This window comes from Eptesicus fuscus, chromosome 18 (assembly GCF_027574615.1).
Source record: "Eptesicus fuscus isolate TK198812 chromosome 18, DD_ASM_mEF_20220401, whole genome shotgun sequence".
NCBI classification, from domain to species: domain Eukaryota; kingdom Metazoa; phylum Chordata; class Mammalia; order Chiroptera; family Vespertilionidae; genus Eptesicus; species Eptesicus fuscus.
In genome coordinates, this window is record NC_072490.1 from 58,989,343 (window position 1) to 59,014,319 (window position 24,977).

Consider the following 24,977-nt stretch of genomic DNA (forward strand, 5'->3'; position numbering starts at 1 on the left):
AGGAATATTAAAACTTTAGAAGGAATGTCTTTGCAATATCCCACGAATATTAAATTGTGGATTTAAAATTCATAGTCAAATCACTATGTATTATATATTCTGATACTTACAGAAAGCATTTGATTTCCTTTGGTTCATTAATAAATACTTGAAAAAGGTGTCTAAAAAGGTGAGCACAGCCTGCATCCCAGATGCAGGCATCATTGTGAAGAGGGGACACGTCCGAGCGTTTGCGAGCAGGACCCCGGCCACCACGGCACTGCCTTGGACCCTGTGCTTGGAGGACAGACGGAGCTCACGCGCAGCAGTGCCGGGAGGGACCTAATGTCACTGGGAAGGAGCCTTAACTGTCGGCTACTCAATCAGGCTGTTGCTGTTTCCTTGGCCCTGTGGCCTCCAGACAGAAGTGACTTCTACTCTTCAGCATACCAGGCTCCTCACACCCACACGGGGGCTTCCTCACAGCAGCGGCCCTCCCAGGCACCCTCCAGGTGTGACCAAATAAAGGAAGGCGGCATCAAGTCCCCGACAGGACCCAAGTCTGGGACTCTGGACACGCGCGGCGGGAGTTACACCGAAGAGAGACCCTAATCCAAAGGACAAAACACAACATTGTAAAACGCTGGCGGGAGGAAACCTCAGTGGTCTTTGTTTTCGTCGTCCTCCCCCGCCCCCCCACCCCCCCAGTTAGTAAAAACGGGTGAAAAGAAACGTTCCAACAGCATTTACTCGTTTCCCTCAGGCCCAGGAAGGAGCCGCCAGCCCCCACAGGTGATCTTCCCAGCAGGGAGGTGAGCGCCTGCAGCTCCTCAGGACAAGAAAGGAGTGGGTTTAGGGAGAAAAACAATTCCCTCCACTGAATAAAGGAACACAGGAGGGAAAGGAGGGCAGGAGGCAAACCAATTTCAATGACAAAACCACCAGGGCAAGGCCCCATGCGGAGTGGAGTCAGGGATTTGCTTCTTGTATGGACCAAAAATGCAGTTTAGTCAGTTTTAATCCTAAAACTAAGCGACAATTTATAGACTGACCTCAGCCCCGAGCAGAGGCCTGGGAAGTGGTGGAATCGCGGACAGAATACCGTGTTTTCACGAGCGAGCGCCATGTAAGAACAGCACTGTGAACACTACCGCGTTCCGCATGTGAACACTAGCTCGCTGGGTGCTGCTGATGGACAGAGCCTCCCAGCCAGCACCTGGGTGGCAGCTATTCCGCTGCAAGTGCAGGCTATCGGGAGCAGTCCTGAAACGGGAGGTCACATTGTCTAAAATGTGTTTTCCTATCATCCAGTCCTCTTTAGAAGGAGAGAGCCAAGCTGCCCGCGGGCCGGAACACAGCTCGTGTAAGACCGATTTTAATGCCATGTCAGCGCTCCCGTAGAAGGGACTGTCCCGGGTCTGTAACTGTTCAAGGTTGTACTCACTTCACAGTGTATCAAGCACCAGCGTTGCCATGGATTGGTTTCAAATAACCCTTTATATATAATTTTATATTTATATATAGTTATATCAAAACTGATAGTACATAGTGTAACTGGAAGAAAGAAATAAACTTAGAAGGATATGCTGAGAGGATGGAGCTTGTGAACATAATAAATAAAAGTTCCCTCCCCCTCCCAGGCCACCCCCCAACAAAACAAAAACAAAAACCAGTTGTAATGTACATGGGAAATTGTGCACAGCAGATTTTTTTTTTTATATATAAAAAGTAGATTCAGGAGCACATCCAATTATAAATGATTGTTAGGAAAATCATATAAAACAATGGAATACATAAAAGTGTCAAGAGTAATCGTCAGGGTGCGAAATTCCTTGGTGGCCAAATGCCCACGGCAAGCAGAAATGATCCTGGCAGCATGCCCTGTAGGTCGATGTCCACAGAAGGCTCTCCAGGTGCAAGCAGCATGGGCAGGTGGGGATCTGAATTTCAGACCCTGATCCAGTTTTCACAATCCCATGTGCAATTTCAGAAGGACTCGTCGTTCACTGCGGACAGGTCGCCCTTGGGAGTGGAGGAGCGGGAAGAGCCCTTGTCTGTGCTCTCCGACCCCGAGCTGCTCTGGTGCTGCTGTTCGGACCCTGCACTGGAGGTCACTGTGGAGGAGGACGTGGAGGAGGAGCGAGTCTTTTCCTTAAAGTCTGTGATGATGACGGTGACGTTGCCCACAGTCACTGCCAGCTGCTGTGCGGTGCTCCTGTCCACGTTTTTCAGTCGGGGCCTGCAAGCACCACCACGGGGAACAGTTACATAAGCTACGGACTGGAAGCGGTTCTGGCAGACATCAACACACAGACTCCATGACACGCACCACATGCCACAGCGGACCACACAACCTGCAGCTTAACCTCAGCAGTAACAGAAACCACCGCCCTTAGCAAAGCTCTGGAACACTCAAAAATGATCATCAATGCATCTGTCTCCTGTTTGGCCACAGTGGTCTAAAGCAGCACGCACACGCATGGACACACACGCACGCAGCTGGCAGTCTCGGACCTAGTTCCCCACCCTGCCCCTCAGCCCATAAACCCATCTGGGTCCTGAGTAGGACTCGGGACACCAGAGCAGCACTTGAGCTTTGCATTCTAGTTTCGGTACCTTGAGGTGTGATTTGACTCGCTGGTCTTGGTTGTAGCATTTGCAGACTGTATACTGTTTGCTTCACTGGGAGGATCTTTCAGGACATCGGACTTTGGTCTAAAGGGGCGGGGGGACCAAGAGAGACATTTAAAAGGTATCTTCGATTCACCTGTAAAACAACATATCATGCCGAGTTACCCAGGAACTTACTTTGTTTTCTTGTTGGTATTTTTCTTGGTAACACTGGGACTAATTTCCTTATCTTTCTCGGGTTTCTCTTTGTCTTGCTTTTCAACTTTCTCCTTCTTCTCCTTCTTCGGGGGTGGTGGGGTGGCATACTGCTGTGCCACCTGCTGTGCCACCAGCTGAGAATTGATTCGAGGTTTTCTAAAACATTCAAGGAAAGACACACCATTACTTGCTTTATAAATACCAGTCTTTATTTTGGTCTTCTAATTTCTCAGGTATTTTATTATTAGTATCTGGCATCTCAGAACTCAATTAGATGGTGCTATTTCTACATTACTACTTCCCTGTAGCATAGGGGAGTCCATAAACCTTCTTCTCTTTCAAACTCACTACCTTTAAGGGCACGTACAGGTGCTTACACGAGCAGCGAAGTGTCTCTCAGCCATGAGGGCCCTGCGTTGGCTCTGGGAGTGCTGAGAGCTACTTCTTTTGAGCTGTCAGGATCACACAAATGCCCCCCCCCCCCGCCCCCGCAGAGAGTTCACCTCTCTTCATTACACGGACACTGGTAACCCCTTGAGAAGGGGATAAAATCACAAGTGTGACATTTCTCCTCAATGATCCCGACGTGGTCTGCTGCCTGCAGCTCTGTGATTGGCACGGACAACAGACAACACAGAGCAATAAAGGGGGTGAAGACGGAAAGTCACTATAAAAACGCTTAGATGATGACACGTCCATTGTGAGAGCAACCATCATGTCCTCACCAACCTGCAGCTGACGCTGGCTCTCAGCACGATTGTTTACCAATTGTAAGTGGTGCCAAACCCTTCTCACTCTGCACGACCATGCAGGCCCACGTGGAAGGCAGAGGGGAAGGAAGCCTGTACAGTACTCATCTTCAGAGACAGTCCACCGGACGGCCATGTCCAGCGTAATAAACTCTCCGAGCACAAGGCAGGGAACAAACAGAAAATGGATCCACTCTTGAGGTGAAACAACTAGCTGCCACCATTAATGATGCCCTCAGACCTACAGCTCCCTCTGTGCTCACCAGGATGGAGGTCTGGACAAGAGAAAAGCAACCAAAACGAGAGTTTGCTGGATCCATGGCTGCTCCGCGCTAGGCACGGTCTGCTCCGGACGGCCAGCGCTCAGTGGCATGTGCCTTCGCCAGAAACATGCCAACAAAGAGGCACGCTCCGAGCCGGTTCCTGGGGCTCCGGCAGCACAGGCCTTGGTACCATGGAAGCCAGTCGGGTACACCTCAGACTGGATCGCAGAGGGCCACACTTGTCACTGGGCCAGGGCTTCAAACACAGGTGGGAGCACCCCTAGAAAGGGAGGGAGGGACTTACCCTAAGCCACGCCCCCAGCAGGAGCCTCCTCCATCTCCGGCTCTAACCAAGGCAGCAGTAGCCACTTGGAGCCGCTCCTCCTTCCAGCAGAAGTGGGATACGGGCACCCTCATGAAGAAGGCCATGCATCTCACAGACGCTAGCTGGGGACACAACAGCTCGCTGTCCACAGGGATCACCAACCATTTCCGTCTGCGTGCCATCCACACTAACCAGACTCAGCCAGTGTCAAACCTGTGAACAATCCATTAAAACTCAGAGGAGCTCACCTTGAGAACTCCCACTACGCCAGTACGTGTGCTGTGCTCCAGGGAAATCTCACCCGAGAACAAGAAGACCTGTGGACACCAGTCCAGGAGTATCTTCAACCGAGTCACCAGGCGCTTGGCCACTCCAGGACGCCTGCCCCATCTATGATGTCACTACCACTGGACACTGTAATTGCCAATCAACTGTATACTCCTCAGTGGCAAAACTGCATCCTAATCATCTTTGTTAGTAAAATTATCTACTGGGTAAATAACGAATAAACAAACATTGCAGAGAAAAACAAAGCAGAATGAGGACTGAGGAGAGGGCCTGAACTCTGGTGGTGCAGGAAGTCACTGCTGACTTTTAGAGCAGGCCACATGGGAGCAGGCGGCAGAGGCCAGGGCACCGGGGACCACCAGGGGGTAACTCAGAGCCTTCTGTGAGAACCTACTAGAGAGAAGGGTGAGCAGGTTGGAGATTTCTATAGGAAAGGGAGACACACTGTGTTGTGCACTGAAAGAGGGAGAAAGACCGACGGCCATCGAGTTAATTCCGGGGACAGAGGAGAGAAAGAACACACTCAAGAAGTCCTGGGGAAGAAGTGGGGCCACTTCCTCTGAGACAGGAGAGGGATCGAGGTAAGGGGCTGTAGCGGAACATGGAAATGAAAAGGCAGAGAGGAGATTCAGAAGCCATGGGCACTAGACATAGTGCTGGTCTGGTGGGCAGCAGCCAGAGCAGCAGCAAGAGAGCTGGTGATGAGCAGAGAGAAGGGCGTCCTGCATCTCACTCACGGCCTGAATGGCCGAGGGCGGTGTGCTTTAGGGACGCGCTAAGCTGCCCGACAAGCTTATCCAGGATGGGCCATCCCCTACTCAGGCACTCCACTCGGCTATGGGCATCCTGGGCACCAGGGAGCTGCCCATCGCCATGGCTCTGCCACGGGCAATCCTCTAACATGCCGGCAAACACACCCCCAACATTCTTCAGCCCAGCACCACAATCCAGGATCGGTAGCGCAAACTTACACACGCAACAGGTGAGATGAGCTTCACCCCTTCACAGGCAGCACGCATGCCAGCCACGTGCATGCTCTCCCGTGCTCCTAAGAACATGACCAGAATGGCAGAATAGTCCAGTGCCCCTCTCCTCTAATGCTCAGCCAAACAAAATTTCACAAGTGAGGAGGAGCCAAGGCTATCTGGGATCTGCCTGTTATCAAGAAACTAGAGGCCCGGTGCACAGATTTGTGCACACTGAAAGGAAATTAATTAGAAGGTGGCTGGGGAGCAGGACTGGGTGAGATGGGCCAGACACACCCTGGAGCCAGCCTCCCGCGGTCCCTGCCAGGCTGGCCGCACCTGGGGCAGCACCGCAGCTTGAGGAGCATCTGCGGCCACCGCAGCTCAGCAGTAAACCAGACTGGGGGCTGACAGTGCCCCAGCAACAACATAACCCATGGCCAGAGGTGGAATCGCACGGCCCTGTGAGGAATCGGGCTCCCTCATCTCGGTTCTGGGTGCGTTACCCGAGAACCACTGATGCCAAGTCACTGCAGTTCAGCAGCTCCTGCATTGAGCATCTGCCCCCTGGTGGTCAGTGTTCATCATACCTACCGGACGGTCGAAGGGTCACTTAGCCTTTTATATACACTAGAGGCCCGCTGCACAGATTTGAACACATTGAAAGGAAATTAATTAGATGGTGGCCAGGCGGGGCAGGGCTGGGTGAGACGGGCTTGATATGCCCTAGAGCCAACCTCCTGCAGTCCCTCCCCAGTTGGCCTCACCTGAGGCAGTGCTGGGGCTTGAAGTGTGTCTGTGGAGTGAGCGGGGTTCCTCTGTCAGGTGGGGGGGTCCCTCGAGCTGGCCTGTGAGGATCGGGCCAAAACCGGCAGTCTGACACCCCCCGAGGGGTTCCAGAGTGCGAGAGGGCACTCTGCAAAGCTGCTGTCACGTGGCAGCTCCTGTGTTGAGCAGCTGCCCCTGGTGGTCAGTGTGTGCTCATAGCTACTGGCTGGGCACCCGGTCGCTTAGGCTCTTATATAGATTACAGCTGCTATTTCAAGTGAATTCTCCAGGACCGAGGGATGTGGGTGAGGTAGAAAAATACACCCGACTTGTTTGGAAAAGGCCCACAATGCTTCTGAGCAAAGAGCTACTAGCACTTCCTAGCTAAAAAGCAGCACAGCCCCTTGGAAGGGGAAGGTGAGGAGACCCCCTGCTCTTGCAATGAAGGTGCTACGTACCCCAACGCTCCGGCAGCTCCTGCCATGTGCCCCTCCGTGTTTCTAGGCTAGTGTGCTCTGACTACGTGCGACAGAATGGAGATGGCCAGCCCCCAGGAACAGAGCTGCACACACTTCACTCCTGCGCAGCCCAAAGCCGGCTAGCTTCCAGGTCAGGCATTCCCAGCTGCGCCTGGAGTCAAAGAGGCGGGGTGGTCCAGGCAGCCCAGACAGGCCCCCCACGCAGCTGGATGTGGCACAACAGCCTCTAGAGGAGGAAGTCACTTCCCCTTTCACAATGAAGACAGAAAGATTAAGAAACATAGCTAAGGGTTAGTTAAGTGGCTGAAGTGGGATTTTAAACCCAAATCCATCTGGAATTCCCATGGGTTCCTCTTATGAAGGAATTGAAAATGAGTCTCTCTACTTTGGAAGAGCCCAGACTTGATTTTAGGGGTGTGTGTGTGTGTGTGGGGGGGGGGGGGGGGGGGTACTCCGGCAGAAGGCACTAGGGATGAAAAGCCCAGGTCAACCCCAGGCTATGGTTCAGACACCTCCCGAGAGTTCCACTGCCCTCACTCGTCTCACCAGCTTTACTCTGACAAGAAGAGACCACTGGGGTGTCCTTCAGAGAAGGGAAAGGGGCAGGAGAAGCTGGCAAGAATGTCTCCCCTGTCTGTAAGGAATGAACCCCGATCCGATGGTGAACACTGCTGACCCTGACAGAGTCCTTCCCACAGATCAGCTGCTCAGTGAAGTCTTCCCCGCGTCACACAACAAACTGCCAACAGCTCGTCTGTAACGTGTTGTAGGGAAGTCAAGGCTCCACGGTGGGTCTCCACAATGACCCAAGTTTCCCAACTAACAAACCTTAAACAAGCAATTAACAGCCGCCACCGCAGAGTGGGAAACATTAGACGACAGCACATGGCTTACAGCTTTTGGTGCCTAAGCCTCCAATGAAAGCTCACCAACCACCACCACCAAACAAGTAAAAAGCCTATTTGACCAGAAATGCTATCAACAGGGGTCTGGTTTCCTGTATGAAGCAGTTTGGCACCAAACGAGTTTCTGTATCTTCTTCTTCAAAACCATACATTTTTAAACAAAATAAGCAGACAAGCAGAACAGAAACAGACTTACAGACACAGAAACCATTTTGACAGTTGCCAGAGAGAGGGGGTTGGGAGGATGGGTGCAAAGGCGAAGGAAGTAAGGAAGCTACAGAGCAGTCACGGGATGTCAGGCACAGCACCGGGAGTGTCCTCATGACACAGCGCCAACATGCAAATGGTCGTCACACCCCTGGGCCGGGGCTGGAGGACCTGAGGCTGCACCCCCACCCGGCGCGGGGCCAGGGGAACCGAGGCTGCACCCCCACCCGGCGCGGGGCCAGGGGAACCGAGGCTGCACCCCCCCCACCCGGCGCGGGGCCAGGGGAACTGAGGCTGCGCCCCCACCCGGCGCGGGGCCAGGGGAACTGAGGCTGCGCCCCCACCCGGCGCGGGGCCAGGGAGACTGAGGCTGCGCCCCCACCCGGCGCGGGGCCAGGGGGACTGAGGCTGCGCCCCCACCCGGCGCGGGGCCAGGGGGACTGAGGCTGCGCCCCCACCCGGCGCGGGGCCAGGGGGACTGAGGCTGCGCCCCCACCCGGCGCGGGGCCAGGGGGACTGAGGCTGCGCCCCCACCCGGCGCGGGGCCAGGGGGACTGAGGCTGCGCCCCCACCCGGCGCGGGGCCAGGGGGACTGAGGCTGCGCCCCCACCCGGCGCGGGGCCAGGGGGACTGAGGCTGCGCCCCCACCCGGCGCGGGGCCAGGGGGACTGAGGCTGCGCCCCCACCCGGCGCGGGGCCAGGGGGACTGAGGCTGCGCCCCCACCCGGCGCGGGGCCAGGGGGACTGAGGCTGCGCCCCCACCCGGCGCGGGGCCAGGGGGACTGAGGCTGCGCCCCCACCCGGCGCGGGGCTGGGGGACCTGAGGCTACGCCCCCACCCGGCGCGGGGCCAGGGGAACTGAGGCTGCGCCCCCACCCGGCGCGGGGCCAGGGGAACTGAGGCTGCGCCCCCACCCGGCGCGGGGCCAGGGGAACTGAGGCTGCGCCCCCACCCGGCGCGGGGCCAGGGGAACTGAGGCTGCGCCCCCACCCGGCGCGGGGCCAGGGGGACTGAGGCTGCGCCCCCACCCGGCGCGGGGCCAGGGGAACTGAGGCTGCGCCCTTTGCCCTGTGGGGCTTGATGGCGGTGGGGCCGGCTGCATCTGGGTCTCATACGATTTCGAGGCGCGCGTGGGGCGGGGGAGGGGGACGGGACTTGACTCTGGGTCCTGCAGCGTGCCCAGACTCTGAGAGGAGGGAGATTTTCATATACATTTCACTAATTTTCTTTCATCGCTGACACTTCTATTATAGAGAAAGGGCAAGTAGCAATATTAAAATATTTTCTCTAATTAATTCCCCTTTTAACGTGCATGAATTTCGTGCACCGGGCTACTAGTACTCAGTAATATTGTAATAACTGTATGGTGTCAGGTGGATACTAGACTTACTGGGGTGGATCCCTTTATAAGTTATATAAATGTCTAATCGCTATGTTGTACACCTGAAACTAATATAATATTGTACATCAAGTGTGGAAAAATGTGCCTTCTTAAAATTATTTTATAAGATCTATTTTTATTTCAATAGAGTTTACAAGTGAAAATCTGTTGTGAAATTGCAATAAACAGTCATCATCAGGAAAACGTCTATTTGCATTTAAACAGCTAATACTTCAGAAAAGTCTATTCCATAAAAAGGGAAGTAAATCTTTATCTGGAGACATCAATTTGAAAAGGCAAACTTTCAGAGCTCAAGCATATCTGAGTGGGATCACAAACAAGACACCTTCAGGTTGTTTTGATTTGTGTACCTGTCCACTGGGGAACACGGGCAAACCCTCCCTTTTAAAGAGACAGGTCTACCATATACCGTACTTTCCGGCGTAGAAGACGACTGGGCGTATAAGATTTTCCTGGGTTAAAAAGTCATTTTATATGCCGGAAAATACAGTAGTCCAATATATCTAATCCCATCAGTATAGTCCAATATACCGTATTTTCCGGTGTATAAAATGACTTTTTAACCCAGGAAAATCTTATACGCCCAGTCGTCTTATACGCCGGAAAGTACGGTACCTTTCCTCTCCCTCTTGAGCACTTGCCACTCGTTTCTCACTGTGATTCTCCATACCTCAGTGACCACAACAAGCAACAGGCATCCAAGCCCTGTGGCTCAGGCAGCCAAGAGCAACAGGTATCTCCAACAAATCCTGGCTTTTCCTCATGTTCAGCTCTTCCTAAATGATCACTTGTGCCTTTTTCATTTAAAATACACCAAAGGCGTTAAAATCAGACAATTCATCCATCAAGAAGGAGGGGGGCCCTAACCGGTTTGGACTGAAGGGTCCCAGGTTCCTGGTCAAGGGCATGTACCTTGGTTGCAGGCACATCCCCAGTGGGACTGAGCAGGAGACAGCTGATCGATGTTTCTCTCTCATTGATGTTTCTGGCTCTCTATCCCTTTCCCTTTCTCTCTGTAAAAAAAAAAAAAATCGATGAAATGTATTTGAAAAAAAAAAGAAAGAAAGGAGGGGGTTACAAACGGTGTTCAAGTTGCCCTAGCTGGTTTGGCTCAGTGGATAGAGCATCAGCCCGTGGACTGAAGGGCTGTGGGTTCGATTCCGGTCAACATCATGTGCCTCAGTTGCAGGCTCAATCACTGGCCCTGGTAGTTGGGGTATGTGCAGGAGGCAATCAATCGATGTGTCTCACATCACCGTATCTCTCTCTGTCTCTCTCCCTCCCTCCCACTCACTCTAAGAATCCGTGGGAAAATATCCTTGGGTGAAGATCAACAACAAACACTGCCCTGGAGTTCTCTGGACATGGTCTATACAAGGCCCCCAACCCCTCCCTGCCCCAGTCCCTGTCTGCTGAGGGGAGGAATGAACAACGTCAGGAGTTTAACGACGCCGTGAACGCCTTCCCACTGAGCGCTCTGTCAGGAGCCCGTGGTCCTTCATGCCACCCTGAAGCACAGGGAGCCTCTCCACGTGACCCTTTTCCTGTCCCCACTCCTATCCCTACGCTCAACAGATCGTCCTAAACATGTGCATTGGCGGGCTGGGACAGGGATGAATTTTGCATTATTGATATCCCAGAACATAAGTACTAGCTTGGGGGGGGGGGGGGGGGGGCAAAGTAGTCTGTGCATGGCCGTTATTTAGTAATACCCACTAAAACATCTACTCTAATATGCAAATTAACTGTCACTCCACCACAAAGATGGCGGCGTCCCGCGCCGCGGCTGCAGAGGGAGGGCGTGCGTCTGGGCAGGCAGCATGCCCCACCCCAGCAGACACAATGCAGGGGGGCCTCTGCGCGTGAGCTGCAGAGGAAACACCTTTTCTGACCGCTCATTGGCTAAGCTCCCGGTACACTCCTCACAGTGTTCTTGGTAACTTGGGTGATAAGAATCCAAGAAGGTGATCAGGGTTTCTGCACCACACTCCTGGAGGAAAAAACTAAGGTCCGCTGCTGGAGAGCTAAGAAACGTCATATCCTGCCCTAGCTGGTTTGGCTCAGTGGACAGAGCCTCAGCCTGTGGACCGCAGGGTCCGGGTTCGATTCTGATCAAGGGCATGTACCTAGGTTGCAGGCTCCTCCATGTTGATGAAAAGACCCGGAGGGAGCGGGCCTAAGCCGTCAGTAGGACATCCCCTGAGGACTCCCAGTCTGTGAGAGGGGGCAGGCTGGGCTGAGGGGACCGCCGCCAAGTGCACAAATTTCATGCACCGGGCCCCTAGTTCTAAAAATAAAATAGGAATAACAGTAAATTCAACCTCTGGAAACTGGGTAGGCCAAATGTGTAAAAATGCTTTATTAAGGAAACAAAATTTTTCTTTGCAAAAGTATCTTGTTAAACCACAATGAGGTTAATAAATCTGATCTTTGAACTAGTCTGCATACAATAATGCATTCCAAGTTGTAAACAACCAAATTGCAAATACATTTGTAGACTACAATCCACTTTTAACTTGGGTAAAGCCTGCATTTCTCTCTAAGGCAGTGTGAGTGTTAAACATGGAGGGTCTGTCCCAACAATCCCTTCCCCTGAACAGCATGCTCCAGGCTCGGATGACTAGTACAGGAACTGCTTGTTCTCTGTCCATTTACCCCGCTCCCAAGTCATTCAATTGTGGAAAATGTCAACGATAACGGAGAGGTGGGAGGAGAAATGCTGCGAGTGGAACCCAGAAGAGTTCTAACTCCAACATTAACAACCACAAGACCTTATGTCGAATGAATCCGAGATTTATCGAATGACCACTTAGTAAATTATGTAAGGTCAACCACTAGGGTGTATACCGGAAACTAATATAATATTGTATGTCATCTGCAACTGAAAAGTAAAAAATGATTTAAATTTAAAAAGTAAATCACACACACACTATGAGACCTTTAAAGGTGATACAAGACTTTTTAAAAATCTAGAAATGCATAGGACAGATTTAAAGTAAGCAGGCTACTTTTTGGGGTCTTTCCCCTCCACCTGTATTTTTTGTTAAATGACTAATGCCCCACTTTAGCCTCAGCAATTCTAAAAGATAAGTTAGACAGCTGCTAAAAAAAGAGAGGGTTAACTACCAGACCAAAGAGAATCAGAATTTCTAGACTATTAGTCTGATATCCTTTCAGCTACACCATGCTAGCTGAATGCTTCTTTTAAATAAAATCTTTTAATACCTTAAAGTTTTCTGTACCTTTTTCATATTTCACATGTTGTGGTGTTATAGTTCAGTATTACTAAGAATCACCAATGTGATCCCAATGAAGAATAACACATGAGGAAATACGGTACATAATTTGGTTTATAAGTAAATTCCCAGGGAGTTTCCAGGTAAGTGCTTTCTTTTTAGAGGGAGAGGGAGAGGGAGAGGGAGGGAGAGGGAGAAAGGGAGAGGGAGAGGGAGAGGGAGGGAGGGAGAAATATCAATAATGAGAAAGAATCATTGATCACCTGCCTCCTGCATGTCCCCTACTGGGGATCAAGTCCGCAACCTGGGCATGTGCCCTGACCAGGAATCGAACTATGATCTCCTGGTTCATAGGTCGATGCTCAACCACTGAGCCACGCCGGCCGGGCCTTTGCAATCATTTTAAAGGACTGAAACTTTGAGAACATTGGACAGATATTCATCTGTTCAGCTGTGGGGAGAGGAAACCACACCACAGCTCCAGCCTCAGTCTCCCCGATGCAGGAGAGAAGACCTCGTACTAGTGGTCAGCCCCCGTTCGGCGGCCGGTTCAGGCCCATGTCTCCTTGACTCGTCTCCTTGACTCACAGCACAATGCTCCTGCCATAGTGTCAGGCCACGAAGCCAACACCAAACAAGGATCACTCGGAGGTTCCCTGTCACCGTGCTGGGTCATCATGGCACGGCACGGCATTAGTATTTCCCTCTGCTCCCCAGTCTCTCGTGTGTGTGTGTGTGTGTGTGTGTGTGTGTGTGTGTGTGTGTGTCCTAAACAGTTCTTTCCCCTCTCATGTAAGCACTTGTCTTCAGGACATTTCTCAATCCTTTAGTTCGTCTTCTAGAATGAGCCAGTGGGTGATAGGAAGGGGTCTTAGTTTGTCTTCCAGGTCATTCTTCCCCATCAGTACATATCCTTCACTCAGGAGAACTGCTGCTCAGACAACGAGTTGTTTTCCCTCAAACTGACTACAAATTATTCAATAAAACAACAAGGTGGGGGAGGAGACAAGCCGTCCCCTTTCTCCCACCTATCCTTCCTTCCGCCACCTTCACATGCGAGGCAGGTATGGACTTTGAGTATGACAGCCTTTGGATTTTATCCAGACCTAGCTAACTAAGCGCAGGTAAATTACTCAAAATGGGGACACACCTAATTTAACAGTGTTGAAGTAGATTAAATAAGGTCAAGTTCACTTAGTTGTTGCAATAATGTGTGTACATACAGCATGTAGATATTCAACAAAATAATTCCCTTAAAAATAATGTACACATTTCCAAGCAGCACCTCCCACCGGCCTCAGCGCTGGGCTCCGCGGGAAGCTGCCCAAGCAGAAGGCGGGCCGGGCCGCGCAGGGCAGTCTTCCTCCCGGCCGTGGCTCTAGGTCAGAGCCCTCACATTAGCCAGGCTGTCCACAGCAACAGCAGCACTAAGCATGCTCACTAACTTAACCTGCTTTTCCTGCATGTTTCAGATAGAATTTTGGTTTTGCAGATATTCCTTTTAAAAAAGGATGCCTTTAGGAGGCCACCAGACTTCAACTGTACAATATACATGGTACCACATGCACACTCACCACATACAACTTGGTTAGGAACAACCGGCTCCAACAGAACTAACATATCATTCTTAACGTAATAGACAGCAGAATCAGAAATGTTCTACTCTAGGTTCACAATTATCATTTTGAATATTCAGATGTGTCTGTGTCCTGAAAAGCACACTTAGTTAACATACAACTGAGCACTACTAAGTGTGGGCACTTGACTTTTCTGCAACTCAGGATTATACATTCAGTAAGTAAAAGGAGCTACAAGTAGCTTAGATTCTTAAAAACAAAACATCTATTTCATAAGCCAACCTGGCAGCAACAGATAGGTGTCTTAGCCTCCTAGGGGTCCTCAAAACCCTCGGGGAGGGGGGTGGGGGGGGGAGAAGGGGAGGCAACGAGGCCACAACTACTTCCATAGTGATTTTGTTTTCTATAATAATTGTAAGACATTACTAGCCAGGGCTGAAAATAACAATTTTAAGCTTACTAAACACCCGAACAACATTCAAGAAGTGGGCTTCAGGTATTTCTTTTCTTTTTTAAAAAAACATTTTATTGATTTTTTACAGAGAGGAAGGGAGAGGGATAGAGAGTTAGAAACATCGATGAGAGAGAAACATCGATCAGCTGCCTCCTGCACACCCCCTACTGGGGATGTGCCCGCCACCAAGGTACATGCCCTTGACCGGAATCGAACCTGGGACCCTTGAGTCGGCAGGCCGACGCTCTTATACACTGAGTGAAACTGGTTAGGGCTGGGCTTAAGGTATTTCAACCAGAGTATAGATTTGGCTTCCTCTCTCCTGTGGTGCCTAAAAATAATTGTATTGTGGTCATTCGAATAGTTTCAGTAAATGTCCCATAATAAACACGCCCTTTGGATCTCACACAGCATTTCCCCAGAAGCCAGCCCACTGAAAAAGGACGTACAACGTGGGCCAAATCCTCAGAGCAAGGCCAGACCTCTGCTGAGGACTGGGTCTGGGCTGCAGTGCAAGGTCACTGGCAAACTGAGCCGGTGTGCGTGTCCCAGCAGCTACTTTCCTCACCTGCCATGTTTCCGAGGAGGAAAGCCATGGAGGCCTCCAATGTCTGCTCTGTCTGGGCCACGTCCCGTGCTTCTCAAACCCTGCTTGGGTAAAGAGGCCGAGATGTAACTGCCTTCTGCTGCCTCCTCTCCGTTTCACCTTTGGCATTCTGGCTTATGGTTCCAAATTCTTTAAAGAGACTTTTCCTGGGACCTAGTGTATGCTGAGACAGGTGCTGCTTATGGTGTGCTTATGAGCGCATGGTGTGGACATGTGCTCATTCTCCATGAAGTTGCTAAGACATGACACGATAGACATCAGTGGCCTCGGTCTCTGGTGAAGGGCCTTGTGTTTATGGGGTGCAGACTGCACACAAGCTGGACCATAGGACTTCACAGGCGAGGTGCCCGAGCTCTCCCCTCTACTTTCTGTCTTTCTTTGGGAATCTTACTCGGTGACCTCGGATGAGTTTTATGCTCTCCAACACTTGTGTTTCCTCACTAGTAGAGAGACTAGAGTAAGCCATTCCTACCGTTCCTTTAACTCAGACACTTGTATTCAACATTTAATAAAGACAACTAAATAGAGCATTTGTTCTTAAGGCACAACAGGCAAGCTTGCAGTTTATGCTGTTAGTAACTCATTTAGTCCTTTTTTTTTTTTAAGTCAGAAATAAGCATCATGAGGCACATTCTACAAACTAGAACTATAGTGTTGGTTTAGTGACTTTGATAGGACCTCTCCCTTGCCCCCCAAAAGATAATACAAAATCCATTTTTAAATCATGTCAATGATTTAGGAGGACTCACAGAAACTACAAATCTCTAAGCAAACCATATCTTCAAATAAACATGATAATGAGTCAGCTCTTTCTCCAAGAAACACTACACTAAAGCAATCCAATATGCTCTACAAATTACTTCATAGTTGTCAAAATCCCATTTAAAATGCATTTAACCATTTTGAAATAACAGCTCATGTCAAAAAAACTGGGCACTTGCAAAACACACAAAAGAATTAGTAATTCCTCAAGGAATAAAAAGCTCTGAGGTAATTCAAAGAAACCCAACGACTGAAATCAGCTGCTCTCTTCAGGTCCGGGTTTCCTCACCAGTAAAATGTAAAGAGTTCGACTCTAAAGAAGCCCTTCAATTCTACTGCCCCCAGTAGAAACATGCACACTAGAAAATGGCAGTTCTACCCCACACCTCGTTCATGGTCAAGGTATGTTATAATGGGCCCCCTAAATCACTGGGAATCAAAGCTTTCTTAAAGCCCATCACCACGTCAGAAGGATGTCTAGTTTAGGGGTTCTCACCCACCGTGCTGCTGCTGGAGGGACCCCACAGTCTTTGCTACGGGGCTGTGCTGACGCACTGCAGGGTGTTTCGTGGCAGCCTGGCTTCTACTCACTAGAAGACAGTAGCCCAACCAACCCCTAGTGGTGACAGGTAAGAATCTCTCCAGCCTGACCGGTTTGGCTCAGTGGACAGAGCGTCAGCCTGCGGAGTGAAGGGTCCCAGGTTCGATTCCAGACAAGGGCATGTACCTTGGTTGCGGGCACATTCCCGGCAGGTGGTGTGTAGGAGGCGGCTGATTGATGTTTCTCTCTCATCGATGTTTCTGACTCTCTGTCCCTCTCCCTTCCTCTCTATAAAAAAATCAATAAAATATATTTAAAAATAATAAAAAAAAGAATCTCTCCAGACATTACCACATGTTCGCTGGGTGGGAACATTGCTTCCGAGAGAGAACCACTTGTCTACACAGGCTACAGGAGAATGGGAATATTCACGAAAGTGTGAAGGCATCCCAGGAAAAACAGCACTTCAAACATTAACCCTGTAAGGCGTTCATCACTCTTACAGAGAGTAGGGTTTAGGAGGAGAATCCTAGAACTCTGAATATACTGAGATTGTGGGGGTGTTTTTTAAACACATATTAAGTTGTAAGATCATGCTTCTCAAAAATGTTGCAGTAGTTTGGAAGATGGCGGTGTGGGTAAGTAAAGGCTTGTACTTGCCGCCTCCCACAACCACATAAAAATTACAACTAAGACACAGAACCACCATCACCCAGACCCAGACGTCCTGCAACCAGAGAGGTAAAGAAAGAGGCGCACTGAGATGGTGGGAGGTGCAGAGGCGGAACGCCTGGCCCAGCACCCACGTGTGCGGCTTTCTCAATCGAGATGGAGACTGTCTCTGTGGAGGCCGCCCAGAGGAGTGAGGGGTCCCAGTCCCACACCAGACCCCAGCCCAGGGTCCAAGAGCTGGGACAAGAAGTCCCTATGGAAAGTAGGATCTACGGGCTGTACAAACCAGTGCAGATTGGGGCTCTGTGACACACAGGCTGCTGGAGACCCAGCTGTTCGTCTTAAAAGGCCAGTACCACAAACTGAACTTAGAAGGCCCCACTTCCTCTGAGCTCCCGCACCAGGACAAGGCTCTGGGGGACAGAGACACATATGAAGAGGTTTCAGGGCTGACTGGCAACCATTTCTGTTTGCTCCACCCTGGTGATTCCCTGAGACCCCGCCTCATCCAATTTACAGCCCTACCCAAGCGGTGCACAGTGGCTTTTGCATCTGAATGGTCTGTCCTGGCTGAGGGTAAAAAAGCTCAAACAAGCTGCAGCTGGGTCAGGGAACACCAAACCTATCAATAAAAGGCGCAAGGCCCGGCACCAGCACCAGCCTGTCTTGCTTCACAGCTGAGCCCTGTCTGAGCCCTTCCAAACTGATACAAAGAGGAGGAATCTGCAGATCTCTCTGTAGCTCCTGCTGGGTGGCCCCAGGCAGTGGCTGACTTTGCACCTCCCTGGAGACCCAAGAGCCAGTGTACCCAGTGGTCAGAGTGAGACCATCCAGATTACAACTCTTTACATCCATAAGCGACACACTCATGGGGTAGACTCAGTGAGCACCAAAGCCCCACTGAACCAAGTCCTGCCCCATAAGGGTGTCTCCTGCACAGCAGCTCTCCTACTGTAGTCACAGCTGGTCCCCACAGCCAACTGGCCCAGAGGTCAATTCCTCCCAGTGACACCAACAGCAATAAAGGCTCAACTGCGACAAGACTGTGTTCACAGCCCACAAAGGGGTGCATCTGGAGTGCCCAGTTCAGGTGACTGGGGAGGCTGAGCCACTGGGCACTATATGACACCTACTACAAAAGGACACTCTACCAACTCAAGGAGACATAGCAACTCTACCCAATACATAGAAGCAAACACAGGGAAGCAGCCAAAACGCAGAGTCAAAGAAACATGTCACAAATGAAAGAAATGGAAGAAAGCAAACTATTGGATATAGAGTTCAAAATCACAGTTATAAGGTTACTCAAGAATATTCCAGAAACCTCCCCCCCCCCACAAAAAAATAGAAAAGGACCAGTCAGAAATTAAGCATACACTGACTGAAATAAAGAATAATAAACAGGGATTCAACAGTAGAGTAGAGGATTCTGAGAATCAAATCAACGTTGTGAAATATGAGGAAGCAAAAAACACCCAAACAGAAGAGCAAAAATAAAGAAGAATCCAAAAATATGAAGATAGTGTAAGGAGCCTCTGGGACAACTTCAAGCATACCAACATTCGCATTATGGGGGTGCCAGAAGGAGAAGAAAGAGAGCAAGATGTTGAAAACCTATTTGAAGAAAAAATGACAGAAAACTTCCCCTACCTGGTGAAAGAAATAGACTTACAAATCCAGGAAGCACAGAGAGTCCCAAACAAGAGGAACCAAAAGAGGCTCACACCAAGACACATCATAATTAAAATGCCAAGGGCAAAAGAAAAAGAGAGAATCTTAAAAGCAGCAAGAGAAAAGCAGTTAGTTACCTCCAATGAAGTGCCCATACGACTGTCAGCTGATTTCTCAACAGAAACTATGCAGGCCAGAAGGGAGTGACAAGAAATATTCAAAGTGATGAAGCAAGGACCTACATCCAAGATTACTCTGCCCAGCACAGCTATTATTTAGAATTGAAGGTATGATAAAGAGCTTCACAGACAAGAAAAAGCTAAGGAGTTCATTCACCACAAAATCAGTATTATATGAAATGTTGAAGGGTATTCTTTAAGAAGAGAAAGAAGAAGAAAATGATAAAAAAAAAAAATGAACAGCAAAATGGCAACAAATACATACCACCTATCAACAACTGAATCTAAAAATAAACAAATAAGAAATCTAATGAACAGAATAAACTGGTGAATAAAATAGACTCAGAGGCATGGAAATGGAACAGACTGATGATTCTCAGAGGGAAGAAGGATGGGAAGAGATTAAACAAAGATCTTACTAGTCAGCACGCTCTTTCCTGGCCGGCCTCGCAGACCAGCTCCTGTGCGAACCCAGGGGGAGCCCAACAGGCCCCTGCTGTCCCAGCAGCTGCAGCCCGGCTCACCCGGAAGAGGCCATGCGGGTGCGGGGCGGGCTCCTCACGGGCGCCTAGCACCTGAGCATGGGGCTTCCCCAGCGCACAAGCCCTGGTGTCCTGGGGGAAGGTAGCAGGGAGAGTGAGAGCGAGCTCGGCAGACACCACGCATTATCACCCCACCTCCATCCCCTGTCACCCCCAGGTAGTTGGTGAGAGGTCGCAGCCCCCCGCCCAGGTGCCATGGGAGGCTGGTTGCCACCACCCACCCAGTTTCTCATCCCGGCCTGGGGCCCAGCCCAATCGGCTGATCAGGGCCTGCCAGCCACCCTCTGCGGGGCGATCAGTCGAGGCCAGGCCCCCCACCTGGCTCCCTCAGCACCTGGGAGCCGGGTGGCGACCCCACCCCATGCCACTGGTCGCTATCTGCGAGGCAGTCGGGCCCCTGCTCTTGTTGGGGCCCATTGGGGCTGGCAGCGCCTCCACTGCCGCCTGCTGCCAGCATCACGTCGCCAATGCCCATCATGTTCCGCGCTGCCCCCTGGTGGTCAGTGCGCATCAAAGCGAGCAGTCGAACTCCCAGTTGAACAATCTGCATATTAGGCTTTTATTGTATAGGACTAGCTTTCCCGTTGCAGGAAAAATCCTGCAATAGGATTTCCTGCTGCACTCTACCCCGCCTCCGTTCCTCCCTTGTTCGCCCGCCTCACCTTTTCCTCCAGCCCGCCCGCGTTTCCCTTCGCCCCCGGCCCCGCCTCTGCTCTGCCTTTATCACCCGCCTCACCTTTTCCTCCAGCCCGCCCGCGTTTCCCTTCGCCCTTGTCCCCCGCCTCCGCCCCGCCCTTGTCCCCCGCCCCGTCCTCTCCTCCCCCCCCCCCCCCGGCTTGCTTGCTTCTTTGAAGCTTTACTCCCTTCTGCAGCTGTTGGCTTCTTTGGACGCTGTCTTGATATGCAAATTAGCCGCCATCTTTGTTGGGGCAACTTGCATACCCATCCTGATTGGTTGATGGGCGTGGCTTGGCTGGTGGGCGTGGCTTAGGTGTAGCGAAGGTGCGGTCAATTTGCATATTTGTCTATTATTAGATTAGATATGCATTACCTATGGACACACTCAATAGGATGGCGAAGGCCTGGGGCAGGAACTGGGTGAAGGGGAGCAATAAAGGAGAAAAAGAGGGACATCTGTAATAATCTCAACAATAAAAATTAAAAATAATTTTTGACAGTAGTTTTATTAAATAAAGTCCTGTACTGCATAGCAGCACACAGACTCACTCATCGTAAGATATACCATTTACACTTTTTAAAAATGATGTCTTTGGTTCTTCTAAGCATCACACTTGGTCAGGAACCTATCAGCTGCTTAGATCTAAGGAACATTATTTTCATGTGCAGCACCTATTCTAGGGGAACCCAGGACAATGTGAGGAGAACCTCTGTGAATAAGACCTGAGACCAGCTGGGCCAATCACCAGACAGAGGCTTGAGGGAAGACTACTTTGATGATCTCTACACAATTACAAACTCTGACAGTTCATATCATCTATACCTCAGGCATTTCGGGTTAATCGTGTTCTTTATTTCCAGGAAGGGAAGGGGATTTTAAGGTGTCTTGCTACTTCAGATAGTTAAAAATTAGAAACTTGAGTAAACAGGAGAGATTTTGAGATTACTGTTAATAGTCATATCTAACATCCTAACAAATCACCATATCTCAGTGCCTGGAAAATCAGTCCTGCTAACATCAAAAGCCACGTTAGCTAAAGAAAACATCTGTGGGAAAAACTCGATAACAAACTTGGTGTGTACCTTTAATTCTGAAGGACCTACACAAACGGTGGTCCGGACTTGGCAGCCCCTGCCCAGTACTTTTCTTACCTCCGCAAACACGGAAGTGTGGCGAGGCAAGTGTGTCCTACTGCCGTGTCCCAGCACTTCCTGGGAATACTCTGGAGTTCGCGCTCTCCTCTTCCTCATTCTCCACCAGCCACGAGGTCTCCGAACACTGCCCCCCACCTCTATCGGTAAGTCTTCGTCGCCCTTTCCCGTTAGTCCAGGACCGACACACCTTTCTCCACGATGTCCTGGTCACTGTTGCTTTCCCTCTAGTTACCTTAGATGATACTACTGAGACTACAGGTCCAAAAAAGAAAGTGCAGCTTATTTCTATGCTTGGAACGCCTGCCACACCTGTGCTTACGGAAGTAAATCTTACCTCTCTAGCTGGGTATCACAGGGCTCCTACAATTCAGTTCCAACATTCCCTACCAGCTCACCTTTCCTCTTCCTCCACTTGCCACCCCACATTGCTTCTGAGTTCTCGCTCAAGCCACACAAGCCTGTATCTTTTCAGAAGGTAACCCGGCCACTTTCACCTGCGGACCCTACGTTTCTGAAACGTCCTTCTGCATACGGCACCTGCAGAACCCACACCTGCTTTAAAATCCCGTTCAAAGGCCAGCAGTTGCTCCATTTCTCCGGCCAGATAACAGTGTGTGCCCGGATCTGCAGGGTTCCCACACTACCCTGACATGCCTCTGCTACTTAATGCTCTTAGAACATCATTCGGCTTCTGTCTCTCCCTCTAGAGATGATGCACATCTCTGAGGCGACAGCGGCCTCTAAATGCTATGCTATACTCCCCAAAACCTGCTTCAAAATAACTGTTTCCTGACAGTAGCTCCTTTAATGCAGCTGCAAAAACGTGCGTCCTCTGGAGAGCAGTGCACGGCAGGGAACACCACACTGCACTGTAATGTCAGACTTCACAGTCTCTCTGGGCCTCAGAACGGAGGGACTTGGAGTAACGCATCTGTCATACTGCCATCCCCGAGCAAAAAGCCTAGGACACAGGAGGCTCTCAATGAACATAGCTATCTACCGCAGCGACAGAGGAACGCCCAGTCTGGAAGGGAGGAAAGAGGAACCCTCACAGGTAATGATGGTGCTCCTTCCTGGAAGGAGGCACTGGGATGGACAGTCTACCTTCTCGTAACTTTCTGAAGTTGCTGAAGGAACCAAAGCCTAAAGACGCCGCAGTAAAAAGACAACTAAGCAAGCGTTTAAGTCAAGCTTATGCTCTTTACACTAATCCACACTGCCCGCCCAATGAAGTGCGACAAGAACTGCTCACTTCACCCTAGACCACCACATCGCCACAGAATGGCCTCAAGGGAGATGCGCAGGACCCCAAGCTCCCCACTCCACGGATGTGGACACCCTGGGAAGGTGGTGCAGTGCAGACATGCAGACAGTTGCCATCGCTCTCATGCGAGGCTTTCAAGTTGGGATTCCACAATTATCTCTGGTGTCAAAGTAAGCCAATGCGCATGCCTTCCCAGAAGGCTGCACTCAGGTGAGGGTCCTATTGTGTCTCATGAACAACTCTGACATGTGTGTCTGAAAAAGACTGCTTTCCTCGTACGCTAAGTTGCTGCAAGCGCACTGTCTTCAAAGACTCACCGAAAGTATAATTCACTAAGTCGCAAGGATAACGCAGATGTCTCTAATGCCTTTTGTAAGTCTGAAGTTTTAGTCTTTTCCTTTTAACTGATGTCAGAGTTGCAAACAAAGTACAGAGTTCCTGTACCTCCTCACCCAGCTTCTAATGTTCACCTCTCATACAAACAGTATAATTATCAAAACCAGAAAATGAGCCCTGGTTTAGTTAGTTTACAACACTGCTAACTAAACACCAGCTTTCCCATGAACTTCCTGTTCTGTTTCAGCATTGTGACCAGGTTCCCATGTCACTTTCTGCTGTTCTCATTTTTGTCTCCCGTTTTTAATGGCCTTGACACTTTTGAAGACATTAGTTATTTTGTAGAAATGTCCCTCAATTTGGGTCTGATGTTTTCTTTTTTTAAAACTTCACCTGAAGATGTGTTTTTCTTGATTTTAGAGAGAGGAAGGGAGGCAGGGCATAGAGAGACGTTGATATGACAGAGAAACATGGATCGGCTGACTCCCGTAGGTACCCTGACCAAGGATCCAAGCCCATAACCCTTTGGTGTGCAGGACGCTCAAACCAACGGAGCCTGCTGGCCAGGCTGTGTGGTGTTTGCTTAGGGTCGAGAATGAGGTCATGCGTTCTGACAACACCACAGCAAAGATGTGTGTCCTCCTGGTGCTTTTAATTAAGGGGCTCATGATATTTCTGTCTTATTACGGGCGATATTAACCACGATCTTGGGCTATGGTGGTGTCTACCAGGTTCCTTCACTTTACAGTTACTATCCTATCTAATAAAGGAGTACTATGCAAATTAGCCATCACTCCACGACAAAATGGCGGCCCCCATAGCCACAAGATGGCGGCACCCAGTCCCCTCAGCCTCGCTGCTGGAGTGTCTGGGCCTGTCCGCTGGAGGGGTCAGATCCAGCCTTCCCGCTCCACCGGTGCTGCAGCGGTTGGGCCCGTCAGCCCTGCGGGGGTTCGCGCAGACCAAGCGGCGAAGCTGGATCTGCCCCCAGACATGGCAGACAGAGCCCAGACAGCAGGGTTTGGGGGCTTCTTTCACAGGGTGATGGCTGTGAAGCCCCAGGCCCGGCAGACAGAATCCGGACAGCAGGGCTTGGGGGCTTCCTTAGTGCAGAGGCTGTGGGAACACCCCCAGGCCCCGCAGACAGAATCCGGACAGCAGGGCTTGGGGGCTTCCTTAGCAAGGTGGTGGTGGGAACACCCCCAGGCCCTGCAGACAGAGCCAGGACAGCAGGGCTTGGGAACTTCCTTAGTGCAGAGGCTGCGGGAACACCCCCAGGCCCCACAGACAGAGCCCAGACAGCAGGGCATGGGGGCTTCCTTAGTGTGTCCCTGTCGGAGAAGCCCCCAGGCCTGGCAGACAGAGCACACTGCAGGGCATTGGGGCTTCTTTCGCATGGCGCATGGGGAGGCAGGCAGAGAGCGACAGCAGGGCATGGGGGCTTCATCTCCATGGCTGCAGCGAAACCCCCAGGCCCCGCAGAGAGCAGAGAACCACGGGAGTGGGCCTGAGCCATCAGTAGGACATCCCCTGAGAGCTCCTGGATTGTAGAGGGTGCAGGTTGAGCTGAGGGACCCCCATGCATGAATTTCGTGCACCGGGCCTCCAGTCTTTTAAATAAATATCTTAGAAGAGACATTTTGAGATTAGGATCCAAATGTAGATTCTGCAAACATTACTATTTGTTTGTTTTGTTTTGGCCTAATGGGGAACCCTTTCCCTCTGCATCTACTGACTGAAATTCTTGTGTAAATGTCTCTTCTTTCCCACTTACTTACTCATGAAGTGACTGACATGTACAAGATCACAAATATTCATTTTATCCCCTGGGTCTGAATCCAGCGCTACATGCTTGCTGCTCAAGGGGCCCAGCTTTTGGAGCTGCCACTTGGAGCTCTTCCTTCAGGTCAAGATCTTTTGATGACTCCCATCCTTGAGCCCTTAGAATCAAGAAGCTTTTAGGAACAAATAAATGTTTCTTAGAATATTTTACAGTCCTCAGCACTGTACTAAAAAAACAACAACAAAAAACCACCACCACCACAGCAAATACACTGCAGACCAGCTAGAGAAAGAATATTATAACTTGTCAGTCGTGAAAAATGATAAACCCTTACATCCTATCCTAATGGCATGACATCCCA

General features: G+C 50.5%; 1 protein-coding gene across 3 annotated transcripts in view; it reads right to left on the reverse strand.

The window, feature by feature from the left end:
* Positions 1–1,652: 1,652 nt before the first annotated feature.
* Positions 1,653–24,977, reverse strand: part of RYBP (RING1 and YY1 binding protein) — an 82,951-nt gene continuing 59,626 nt past the window's right edge. The window contains exons 2-5 of one of the 3 annotated variants that reach the window (XM_054729510.1): positions 4,125–4,358; positions 2,788–2,964; positions 2,596–2,694; positions 1,653–2,218 (exon numbers count right to left, since the gene is read on the reverse strand). In XM_054729510.1, the coding sequence (XP_054585485.1) occupies positions 1,966–2,218; positions 2,596–2,694; positions 2,788–2,964; positions 4,125–4,327 (732 nt within the window). In that variant the 5' untranslated portion in view covers positions 4,328–4,358 and the 3' untranslated portion in view covers positions 1,653–1,965. Of the gene's footprint in view, positions 2,219–2,595; positions 2,695–2,787; positions 2,965–4,124; positions 4,359–10,071; positions 10,173–24,977 lie in introns of all 3 variants that reach the window. The other 2 variants (XM_054729513.1, XM_054729511.1) reach the window with 2 other exon arrangements.